We start from the raw sequence: 12139 nt of genomic DNA on the forward strand, positions 1-12139 counted from the left end.
CAAGTGGTGGCAACTACAGGAGGTTCAAGTCTTCAGCCCTCCACAGATGGGCACCCTGGCTAGTGGCCAACACGGCCTGAATGACAGGATTGATGCTGACCAGAGGAAGGCCAAGGTTGCCAGGCGGTGAGAAACATTAATTCGGTGCCTAAGCAGCCAGCAGTACTCAGCATCACCCAGAGGTCTGTGCCCACGCAGGCGCTCTGCCCACCCCCAGCGGAGGCTCCCTGAGCAGGGCCCGCCCCCAAGCCTAAGGGCGGGGTAGGGGGGGGGGCAAGGCTACCACTTGGTCTTGGCCTTCCAGAAAGTTCCCTAGAGAAGCCCGAAAGTGGGTGTCAAGAAAAGCGGGCATCGGGAGCGAGCAACTGAGGGTTAAGCAGGGAGTGGGCACTTCCGGATCGGGGTGACCCCCAACACTACGCCCAGCGCAGGGAGCAGCCATCCACGACCTACAGTGGTGACGGAGATGCCCCTGGGCCCGGTGGGCCCCCAACAGGGACAGGCGAGTAGGGCTGAGCCCAAAGCCCCTACCCCGCGGTAGGTGTAGCCCGCGCCCCAGCTCCACCTCTCCTGGGACACCCCCTTCCTCTCCGCCTTCCTTCAAGACTCCGGGTTCTGTGTTCCCTTCACGTGTCCACGAAGGAGGGACAACCTTCCTCCCTCAGAAACACCACCCACTGGCTGCGGCTGTCCAAGGGACATGGGTGGGGTGAGCAAGGAAGGGGCTGTGCCTCGCGCGCTCCGGACTCGATTTCCGCCTCGTTTGGTAGACGGTAAAAGATTAAGGTTTTATTTTCTTTAGCGAAACATTCATTTGTAAGTGAATCTTCAGTGAAGACATCCTGAGTGTGTGTGGGGGGAGAAGGCCACAGATGGAGCTCACGCCCCTCCCCCGGCCCTGCTCTCTGCCTTCTCCCAACTTGGCGGGGCCTCCTGGCCTCCCTCCCAAAGCCTCCCAGCCAACCAATCCCAGGTCCCGGCCCAAGTCCCAACTTGCCCAAGAGCTGAACCACCTAGGGAAGAGGCTGGTGGGAGAAGAGTCAGGTGACCCAGGGGGTGGGGAGGGCAGAGGCAAAACACGGCAGCCCCGCCCCTGAGTCACTAGCCAACCCAAGATCCAGGACGAGCCCAGCAACTGCAACCTTCCAAGGAAACCAGGGATGATTTCAGCGGGGGAGGGGGTTGGGAGAAGCAACCTTGTGAAGCTGCAGAGAAGGGTGGGGTCTTATTATCCCCCACCATTAGGGGAGGGGTGCCAGGCAAACACTGATTGGTAGTGGTCGTTGGGGCGGGGGCTGTAATTAATGCCGTTTTCCACCGTCGTCGTAAGACTCTGGGCACAACAGGGACAGGGGCTCATGGCTTCCTCCGTTGGCTGCAGAGACTCCTCCACTGAGTCACCTCTTTTGGGTCCGAAACTGTCTGATGAGCCACTGGACAATGAAGGGCCACAGGAAGAAGAAGAGCAGCGTAGGACCTGAGAGCCTGAGGGGCCAAGGCCGAGCACTGGACGGGGGCCTCTGCTGCCAAGAGGGTGGGAGGGAGTCAGGGGTAGCCCAGCCTCAGCAGACTGGACCCTCCTTACGAACCTCCTTCCCAGAACTCAGTGGATGCTTCTACTTCCTCCAGACTGTGAGGACTGGGGTAGAGAAATCTCTACCCCCATATCAGCATCACTGGAAGGGAAGAGATCCTGAGCCTCTATTGTGTCTCTGACAGATGAACTCCAACTCATTCCCACACCCTCCCCCCAGGGCAATCCCAGGTACCAAGAGGGCTGGAGGCAGGAGGGGCTGCCAGGTGGAGGGACTGGCTTGTAGGCTGTTTCCTCTGGGCCACAAAGCAATGACTCTGTTGGTGTGGCCTTAAGATCCCATATTGTAAAGGATGTGCCACATATTTCAAAAGAGGAGCCCCTGAGTGCTCAGAATTTAGACTCAGCCTATTCTTTGCTAAAAGGAGCCAGGGCTCCTTAGAGAAGTGACTGATTCCAGATCTGGAACAAGAAAGGTAGAGGTGGATATGGGGCACCTTATGCCAGAAAGCAAGGAAGCTTTTAAAGGTTAATGAGGTCATAATAGGACCCAACTTGAAAGGGTCTGCAATCACCAAAGTTGTGACAATCTAGGCATCAAAAAGAATGGTGAGTGTAGTTGATTGAAATACTGAATCTTTAAAATTCATGAATTCACACTGATAAAGCTGGAAATTTGTCACCATTGAGGTGATTGTTAAATCAACTCTTTACTTTAAAAACGTATGATTAAAGAGAATTAAGCCCTTACTCTGCATTTCCCTAAGGCACTGTATTCCAGGGAAATCCGAAATGATCAAGGAAACTACAGAAAAATAACAGCTAATAAATTTTAAAGGAATAGAACTTAAAAGTATACTTTTTTTTTAAACCACTAAATAAATTGATTCAGGCAAGGATTATCTATCAATTTTTGTCAAACCTGTGTGACTCATGGATGGACAGGGAACTGGACCTTCCCTGGCTGCAGGAGAAAACCATGACTTTACAATGGTAAGACCAGACTGTCACACCTTTATCCACACTACAGTGTGTCCGTAAAGTCATGGTGCACTTTTGACCGGTCACAGGAAAGCAACCAAAGACAATAGAAATGTGAAATCTGCACCAAATAAAAGGAAAACCCTCCTAGTTTCTGTAGGATGATGTGGCAGCATGTGCGCATGTGCAGATGATGATGTAACACCATGTATACAGCGGAGCAGCCCACGGCCATGCCAGTCGAGATGTGGACAGTACAGAGGAAAGTTCAGTGTGTTCTGTGGCTCGCTAAATTAGAATCCGTGACCAAAGTGCAACGTGAATATCGGCGCGTTTATAACGAAGCGCCATGACATTAATCACTTAAACAGAGGGTCACAGATGTTATTCACTGTTACACCAGACGTCCTTACCCATGTGTGGCAAGAACTTCACTATCGTTTGGATGTGTGTAGGGCAACAAATGGAGCCCACATCGAACTGCACTACATAGGTATAAAACTGGGAGGGTTTTCCTTTTATTTGGTGCAGATTTCACATTTCTATCGTCTTTTGTTGCTTTCCTGTGACCAGTCAAAAAGTGCACCATGACTTTACGGACACACTGTAGTGATCCATGTTAGAATCATTAATTGCTGCCTGACCTGTGGTGGAGCAGTAAAGCGTTGACCTGGAATGCTAAGGTTGCAGGTTTGAAACCCTGGGCTTGCCGGGTCAAGACACATACAAAGAGCAACTACTATAACACGTTAATGCTTCCTGCTCCACACCCCCTCCCCACCCGCTTAGCTCGTTTTCTCTCCTCTCTCTAAAAAAGAAAAAAAATCAGTGAGTAGGATCTTTTTTAAAAAGTTAAAAAAACAAACAAAAAAGAATCATTAATGGCAGGACAGCTAGATATGTTTCCCCTGATGTGAAGGACATCACCTCTGATGAAACATGTTCATGTAAACTAGGAACATCTCTATAGCACCACTGGCTGAGTCTCATTAGCAAGTCAGTATCAAGGAAAAGGGACTGGTCTGGATGAAAAGAGTCTTAAAAGGACAAAGGAACCAGATGCAGCATGTGCTCCTGGGCTGAACAGACAGAGCAGCTGGAAAAGGCAGTTGGGGACAACTGGAGAGTTTTGAATTTGGATTGGCTATTTGATGATATGAAGGAATTACTGCATGCGATAAAACTGGGTGGTAGAGCCTGACCAGGCGGGCGCAGTGGGTAGAGGTCAGACTGGGATGCGGAGGACCCAGGTTCGAGACCTCGAGGTCGCCAGCTTGAGCGCGGGCTCATCTAGTTTGAGCAAAGCTCACCAGTTTGGACCCAAGGTTGCTGGCTCGAGCAAGGGGTTACTTGGTCTGCTGAAGGCCCACAGTCAAGGCACATATGAGAAAGCAATCAATGAACAACTAAGGTGTCGCAACGAAAAACTAATGATTGATGCTTCTCATCTCTCTGCGTTCCTGTCTGTCCCTATCTATCCCTCTCTTTGACTCTCTCTCTGTCTCTGTAAAAAACAAAACAACAACAAAAGAAAACAAAAAAAAAACTAGGTGGTAGAATATTCTTATTTTTAGAGATGAAATCCCAAGTATTTCAGGGTGGGAATCTTTAAAATCTTCAGCATTTAAAATTAGTAAAAGGTAAACAAATTTTTTAAAAGCCAGAGAGGTGAGGGCATGTTGTGTGTTGAAATGTTGGCCACTGTGGATGTGAGGAAATTCCTGTCACCCTGGCTGATACTGTGGCAAGAGGGTTAGGGGTCACCCAAGGTACCCCCCACATGTAGCAACTCAGCCCTCACCTGTCCCCACCACCCCAGGCTCCTCAAGAACCGACCTACACAGAATTAATGGTGGGTGCCAGCTGTGGAGGGAGACAGAGCCATGGCCACTCCCACCTCCATCACTTACTAATACTAACATTAATACTAACAGTGGACTCCATTACAGGAGGTCTTTGTGCTGGGCACTGGAAAGTACCTACAGGTAAGGTTCTTCCAGGCTGTTTGCCCTCAGGTAGGTTTTTCAACCTCTCAGAACCTTAATTTCCTCATCTGTAATAGGGAAACAAAAACCTAACTCATGGGGTTGTTGTATGGGTTAAGTGAGATAATGCAACTAATGGTATTTGGTACACAGCTGGGACTCCAGAAATGGCAGATGCTGAGGTGTGAAGGGCAAAAAGTTTTTGGCATCAAGGGGAGGTAGTGAGGGATGCAAGGGCTGAACTGTTTGAGGGTAAACCCTAAATCTGGGAACGGAAGTCCTAACTGAGGGACAATAGGGACCCCCAGCCCCAATGCAAACAGCACACACATCCTGGCCCTTCCAACTGTTAAGTCTTAGTACTCCTGCTCAGTGTTTCTTCAGGCAGAGAGAGGTAATAGCAGGAAAAGAGGGTCCTTTCCACTCTCTTCCAGGAGCAAGCACTTCAGATTCCCTGAATTCCCTGCTTGTGACATGAGTCACACCATTCTCTAGAGGAGGCAAAGTTGTGGGCAGGTAGAAATGCGAGGATAAAGAAGTGGCTGGCCTGACCAGGCGGTGGCGCAGTGGATAGATCGTTGAACTGGGATGCGGAAGGACCCAGGTTCAAGACCCCAAGGTTGCCAGCTTGAGTGCGGGCTCATCTGGTTTGAGCAGGGCTCACCAGCTTGAGCCCAGGGTCGCTGGCTCGAGCAAGGGGTCACTCAGTCTGCTGTAGCCCCGGTGGTCAAGGCACATATGAGAGATCAATCAATGAACAACTAAGGAACTGCAACGAAGAATTGATGTTTCTCATCTCTCTCCCTTCCTGTCTGTCTGTCTGTCCCTCTCTGTCTCTGCCAAAAAAAATTAAAAAAAAAAGAAAAAAAGAAGTGGCTGGATGAAGAGCCCAGAATAGAGACCTTCAGAGCTCTGCCCCATTCTTGCTCTAGGCCTTGGGGGGACTCACCTGCTTGTGGGAGGCAGGCATGCTCTCCAGGCTCTGCAGTCTCCCCTGGACATCCCGCATGCTCTCCTGCAGTGCTCGAACTGTCCCCACCAGCCACGTGTCTAATCCCTGGGGCCCTGGCAGGCTGCCTTTCAACCCTTCTGCAGAGAACAGACACATAGGGAAGAGGACTCAGGAGGCAACTCAGCTAGGGGCAGGGTGGTGGCAGGCTAAGGCAGGTCCAGGAAAGAGTAAGAGTAGGGCACAATCCCTTGCAGCAAGGGTGACTTTTGTAAAGTCCATCCACATGGCTGAGTAAGACTACCAGGGGTGACTTTGGGCAAGACAGTAATATCTCTGAGCCTCAGTTTGTCATCTGAAAATTAGAAGATGGCATCTCCCTCACAGCTTCTGGCTCAAAGGAATAAAGGAGATAATATTTATAAAAATGCCCTTTATGAGATATGCACACTGGAAGTTATAGAAGGGGACAAGGCAAAACTCACTGTTGTCCTTTGAGAGTCCAAAATGGGAAGCCCAGAGAGAAAGAATGACTCCCAAAGCCATATAGCTATAGCTGTAGGTATGTGGGGGCTAGCTCTTCTTGTCCCAGGCGCCCTTACTCAGTGTCTGATGGCTCCTGATTGCCCTCAGGAAAAGGAGGCCAGGCAGGGACTTTGCCCATCCAGGCTGGCATCTGGCTGTTTGGCAACCTTTCCTGGGCAGAGGCTGCTCTCTCCAGTGCCCAGAGCTGGACTTTCATCTCTGCCCTAAGAGGGCAGCAAGGGGAAGGCCCCGGGCACTAGAACCATGGGGAAGGGCAGAATGGGGTTAAGGGTCAAGCAGTGGCTCACCTTTCCCTGTTGGGGGTACAGGGCTGTTTCTGGAGTCAGGCTCTCCTCCAGGGGCATCCTTTTGCTCTGCCCAAACCTGCTGAGATGAGTCGCAAGGTCTAAAGGGAGCAGTGGGAGCAGCCAGAGCATCGTGGGATTGGAAAGAGGGCTACAAGGGGTTATCTCACCAGCTCGGGCTCCAGCTGCTCCAGGGAATCACAGAAAACCTCAGAGTCGAGGTCCCTGGGAGGCTGAGACTCTGGGGAGGGGGAAAGTAGGTTAGTGACAAGAAGGAATCTATAGAGGGAGAGGAAGAGTATAAAACGGGCAGAAGCACCTGTTCGGGGAACAATATAGATACTGCCACAAGAGGCACAGATGGGTCCCAGAAGTGAGGACCTGGAACAGGAATCCCAGAACCTTCCTCCTGGCTTCCCCTGGAGCAAAGGACATCTCTGTCTGTGGGCATTAGGTACGATGGGCACAGTGTGGCATCCAGCCTTCTCCCCTCCACCCTACCTGGAGATATCCCCCAACCCTGGCCTGTGTTTGGCCCTCTGCCCCTCCTGCCCAGCCACTGACCTGGGTTTGGGGGTGCTGGTTCCTTGGGGGGGCAGGGAGACTCTGCAGCCCCAGCATTTCCATTCAGTACCTGCTCTTTACAACCTGCAGAGACATAGCACTCAGGGTGGGGCTGGGAAGAGGCTGTCACCTCCCAGTGAGATCAGACCTCTGCTCCCTATTAGCCATGTACTCTGCCTGAGATCCACCCCATCAAGGGCAGTGGGCGGGGTCCTAACAGGGACATCACCAGAGCCCTTTGCCCCCAGATCCCCTTCCAACTGAGCAGCCCCCTCAGCCTGAACCTAAGACAGTTCACTCAGCACTTGCAGAGCTCCCATCCTGGGGGCCTGACCTGAGACCCTTCTTAGGAAGGTTTCCGGGGGCCTCGGCATGTCAGGGATCAGCTGGTACAGGGGCTCAAAGTAACTAAACATGTCGTCTGCCACCTCACCTAGTGGCACTGTATCGATCACCTGTAGGGGATAACATTTATTGAGGAGTAGCTGACTCCTTCCATCCCTACCCTTGTATCCCTTTGAGCTGGGCCCCCTCCCCCCTGCTCCTGCCATCATACCCTCCACCTTGTGCCCAGTCATGGACCAGAGACAGGGTTGGGGAGACAGCATGAACATGGTAATTCCCACATTTAACATGCAGGAAACATAATGGGGGCCAGCACTAGAAGGGTGGGGGGCCAACCACCTGGCTGGGAACTTGGGGATAAGAGAGGATCCCACAGCCTATCCCTACCTTCTGTGCCACCACCTTCATCTCAGTGATGTAGGCAGACATGGCCTCCTCCCTGCTCATCTTGCCCAGGCTGTTCCAGGCATCCCTGGGGGCAGAGAGCTGTGAGAGGCTGGTTGACAGCTGAGGCTTGTTTGCCCAGCCAGTGGGGAGCTCACCACTTATATCGTCCAATGGGGTCCCAGAACCCAGGCCGGGGAACCCGGCAGGGTCCCATGGTAGCCTGCTTGTAGTAGCTGTAGAATCGTAGCATTTCTTCGTAGGAGGGGCGGTAATATCCTGGGCAGGAAGTTGGGAAATGGAAGCCAGAGCATCACCCCCAGCTCCAAGAGGATGGAGGTTGGGGGAGAACCACCCTAGGAGACGGCAGAGATGGTGAGGGGTCTACCGGGGCAGGAGGCAGAGGGGAACCACTGGGCGGCCCAGGCAGAGACTTATCTGCAAAAACCGAAGGGATCAGAGCCTCCTGTCAGGCAGACCTCAGCCATCTTGACCCCCAAATGCAGGTCCCCCTGCACTCACCATCACTGTTCTTAGGCAGGTTCTGAATGACTCTGACTGCAGCCTGGAACTGTTCCTGGCAGTCCGGTTCTGGGATCTCATTCTCGGTACCCATGCCCAGCTGCTCCGAGCCCCGAGGCCCTACTTTTCAGAAACTCTGAAAGAATAAGTAAGCATCCGTGTGAGCAGGCCTCTGGGGTCCACCCGGGCACTGGGAAAGCCACTGGTCCACTTTCCAACGGAGCAAACTAAGGTCTTTAGAGGCCTGAGTGAGATACCTGGGGAGGTCAGAAGCTGTGGCCGAAGAGTCTCCTTTTCGTACCCCAAGGCAGCGTAGGTGCAGCTGGGTGGATGTAAAGAACCTCGGTGGGTGGGTGAAGAAGCAGGTGGTAAGGGGTCGCAGGGACCCTTTAGAATCGCATTTCCAACTCCTAAGACAGACGAATGTGCAAGCCAGGAGTCAGGCGGGCGAACAGTCCACTCACCCTGGTCGCCGCACCCCGGCCCGGCAGCCCGGCAGCCCAGCACTCACCTCGCAGAGCCCCCGGCCCGGACACCAGGGATGTCCCTCGCCACTAGCCGGAGGCTTCCTACTGACCTCCCGGCCCAGTCTGGCAGGGATGGGAACGCGGAGCGAGGGGAAATTTAAGCCAATAAGAGAGCCCCTTTCAGATTCGCCTTTTACACCCCAGCCACTCAGCGAGGCCCTTTCAAGATTATGCAAATAATTAGTTTTGCCTCTCCCAATCAGGAGGGTTGAATCAGTGGATTCGCTGCCCTACCCTGGGCTGCCATAGGCGAGCGGAAGCGCCTCCCTGGGTGGACACAGTGAAATAACATGGAGTACTGGCGCCCCCTGGTGGAAATCGGGTATGTTAGCTGAACCCAAGTCTCTTCAGACACCAGGAGTTCTGGAGGAGGGCCATCCGAGTGGAGTTTGGAATGTTTAAGAGTAAGCCAGAAAAATGCGAAAGGAATTGCAGGATCTAAAGTGCAGAGATGCCCTGTCCGCGTTGCTCAGTTGGTGAAAGCATCGCCCATATATGCTAAGGTTGCAGGTCTGATCCTGGGTAAGGGCACATACATGAATCAACCAATGAATGCATAAATAAGTGGAACAAATGGATGTTTCTCTCCTCTCCCCCTTCCCCTGCCCTCCCTCTCTCTCTCTCTCTTTCCCCCTTTCATTTTCTCTAAAATCAATATTTATTTATTTACTTATTTTAGTGAAGTTCAGAAGGGGGGGACTGACAGAAAGGGAGAGAGATTAGAAGCATCAATTTTTTGTTGGGGCACTTTTAGTTGTTCATTGATTGCTTTCTCATATGTGCCATGACTGAAGGGCTCCAGCTGAGCCAGCGACCTTAAGCTTCAAGCCAGAGACTTTTGGACTCAAGACAAGAAACTTTGGAGTCATGTCTATGATATTACGCTAAAAGTGACCTGGTGTTCAAGCTGGTGAGCCCACTCAAGCAGAATGAGCCTGAACTCAAGCCTGCGACTTCAGCAGAGGCAGATTTAACAGTGCACACCGACCGGCTCCCTGGGCCCTGATTTCTGAAGGGCCCCACAAAACCCCAACTTGAAACTTTTTTTTTGTATTTTTCTGAAGCTGGAAACGGGGAGACAGTCAGACTCCTGCATGCGCCTGACCGGGATCCGCCCGGCACGCCCACCAGGGGGCGACGCTCTGCCCCTCCAGGGCGTCGTTCTGTTGCGACCAGAGCCACTCTAGCGCCTGGGGCAGAGGCCAAGGAGCCATACCCAGCGCCTGGGCCATCTTTGCTCCAATGGAGCCTCGGCTGCGGGAGGGGAAGAGAGAAACAGAGAGGAAGGAGAGGGGGAGGGATGGAGAAGCAGATGGGCGCTTCTCCTGTGTGCCCTGGCCGGGAATTGAACCAGGGACTTCTGCACGCCAGGCCGACACTCTACCACTGAGCCAACCGGCCAGGGCCAACACTTTTTTCTAATGACACCAAGTTTGCTTTCATATGTGCAATTTTAATATTAATAGTACATAATATTTTTTATTTAAAAATATGGTTAACATGTATTTTTATTTTCCCTGTCTCTCTCTCTTTTTTAAGGGGCCCAATATTTTCCGCTGTGCTGTGGACCTCAACCAACCTTAATCCGCCTCTGAACCTCAGGGTTTCCAACCTGGGTCCTCCGCGTCCCAGGCCGAGGCTCTATCCACTGCGCCACTGCCTGGTCAGGCTAAAATCAAACTTTTTATTTTATTTTTTATTTTTTATTTTTCTGAAGCTGGAAACGGGGAGAGACAGTCAGACAGACTCCCGCATGAGCCCCACGGGGATCCACCCGGCATGCCCACCAGGGGCGACGCTCTGCCCACCAGGGGGCGATGCTCTGCCCCTCCGGGGCGTCGCTCTGTCGCCACCAGAGCCACTCTAGCGCCTGGGGCAGAGGCCAGGGAGCCATCCCCAGCGCCCGGGTCATCTTTGCTCCAATGGAGCCTCGGCTGCGGGAGGGGAGGAGAGAGACAGAGAGGAAGGAGAGGGGGAGGGATGGAGAAGCAGATGGGCGCCTCTCCTGTGTGCCCTGGCCGGGAATCGAACCCGGGACCTCTGCACACCAGGCCGACGCTCTACCACTGAGCCAACCAGCCAGGGCCTAAAATCAAACTTTTTTTAAAAACGGGCAGAGACGCCTGACCAGGCAGTGGCGCAGTGGATAGAGCCTCGGCCTGGGACGCAGAGGACCCAGTTTGGAAACCCTGAGGTCGCCAGCTTGAGCACGGGCTCACCAGCTTGAGCGCAGGGTCGGTGGCTTGAGCGTGGGATCATAGACATGACCCCGTCCATGGTTGCTGACTTGAAGCCCACCATCACTGGCTTGAGCAAGGGGTCACTGGCTCTGCTGTAGCCCTGTCAAGGCAAATATGAGAAAGCAATCAATGAACTTCTCATCTTATCTCTCTCCCTGTCTGTCCCTATCTGTCCCTCTACCTCTCTAGTAAAAACAAACAAACAAAAAACAACAACAACAACAAAAACAAAAACAAAAAAAACCCTGGTCGTCTGGCTCAACGGTACAGCGTTGCCCCGCGTATGGAAGTTCTGGTAGGATTCTCAGTAAAGGCACACAGGAGAAGCGCCCATCTGCTTCTCCACCCTTCCCCCTCTTCTTCCTTTCTGTGTTTCTCTTCCCCTCTCGCAGTCAAAGGCTCCATTGGAGCAAAGTTGGCTGGGGCACTGAGGATGGCTCTGTGGCCTCCGCCTCAGGCGCTGTAATGGCTCCAGCCACAACTAAGCGATGCCCCAGATGGACAGAGCATCGCCCCCTGGTGGGCATGCCGGGTGGATCCCGGACCGGCACATGCGGGAATCTGCCTGACTGCCTCCCACTTCTAACTTCGGAAAAATTTTCAAAAATACAAAAAAAAAAAAAAAAGTGCAGAGAGGAAGACGACATTCAGAAAGTGGGAATCCAAACCAGTATGCAGCATCTCTGGATCGAGAATATGTGAGAATGGGGTAAAGCCTGGGGCAGGTAGTTGGCAAATCTAGGTCCTGATGCCACACTCTTGGCCGCTGCCGAGAAGTGGTGTGGGACCAGATCTTTGTTCCGGACTCAGGGCACTTGTGGCCGACAACGCAGAAGTGCGCGCACGCACAGTCACCTGTCCATCCTACCCTTCTTATACAAATATGCAGGTGGTTTTATACACAGTAAATGTACACATGACACTGTCACCAGAACCCACACTCGACGCCCACCCACGGGTTGATGTCATGGACATCTACTCAGGGTACAACGGCTGTCCCGATCAAGCGCCTGGTGAGGGTGTCAACCTGTCCCAGCCTTGAACCCCTGAACCCAGTTCTGCTGGCGACTGTAGATTTAGAGCCACCTCATCCTCACCAGACCAGTCAGCTTCCAGCCTTCTACAACTGAGGGGTCGGCAAAGGGCCTGGCGCAAAAGAGGGTTAATCCCATGAGGCCACACTACCCTGCTCCCCCATTCTTAGGTGCCGGCTGCCCTGCCACCCAGCTCAGCTCCTAGGGCCCTATCGGCTTTCCGGGACCCCGTACTATGACCCGG

The 12139-nt window shown here is 52.8% G+C and overlaps 1 protein-coding gene across 5 annotated transcripts; it reads right to left on the reverse strand.

Annotated features, from left to right (window-relative positions):
* Positions 1–776: 776 nt before the first annotated feature.
* ACBD4 (acyl-CoA binding domain containing 4) lies at positions 777–8689 on the reverse strand. 5 transcript variants are annotated; one of them, XM_066363918.1, is made up of 11 exons: positions 8606–8689; positions 8396–8504; positions 8095–8230; positions 7731–7851; positions 7576–7660; positions 7178–7298; positions 6844–6927; positions 6450–6520; positions 6283–6361; positions 5450–5589; positions 777–1523 (listed from the first exon to the last, which is right to left on the reverse strand). In XM_066363918.1, exons 3-11 carry the CDS (start codon positions 8186–8188, stop codon positions 1398–1400), a joined length of 921 nt encoding a protein of 306 aa, XP_066220015.1. In that variant the 5' UTR covers positions 8189–8230; positions 8396–8504; positions 8606–8689; the 3' UTR covers positions 777–1397. The 5 variants fall into 5 exon arrangements, with proteins under 5 accessions (XP_066220015.1, XP_066220018.1, XP_066220016.1 ...); XM_066363921.1 differs by having other exon boundaries at positions 777–1520; positions 6283–6358; positions 8352–8504; XM_066363919.1 differs by having other exon boundaries at positions 6283–6358; positions 8352–8504.
* Between the last annotated feature and the right edge of the window lie 3450 nt (positions 8690–12139).

This window comes from Saccopteryx leptura, chromosome 2 (assembly GCF_036850995.1).
Source record: "Saccopteryx leptura isolate mSacLep1 chromosome 2, mSacLep1_pri_phased_curated, whole genome shotgun sequence".
NCBI classification, from domain to species: Eukaryota; Metazoa; Chordata; class Mammalia; order Chiroptera; family Emballonuridae; genus Saccopteryx; species Saccopteryx leptura.

Excerpts from the sequence above, each read along its gene's own strand:
- ACBD4 (XM_066363918.1), bottom strand. The coding sequence starts at position 8,188 with ATGGGTACCGAGAATGAGATCCCAGAACCGGACTGCCAGGAACAGTTC. Across the intron at positions 7,661-7,730 it reads CCCATTGGACGATATAAGTG|GGATGCCTGGAACAGCCTGG; the intron begins GTGAGCTCCCCA and ends CTCTGCCCCCAG. Across the intron at positions 6,928-7,177 it reads CTTCCTAAGAAGGGTCTCAG|GTTGTAAAGAGCAGGTACTG; the intron begins GTCAGGCCCCCA and ends ATGTCTCTGCAG.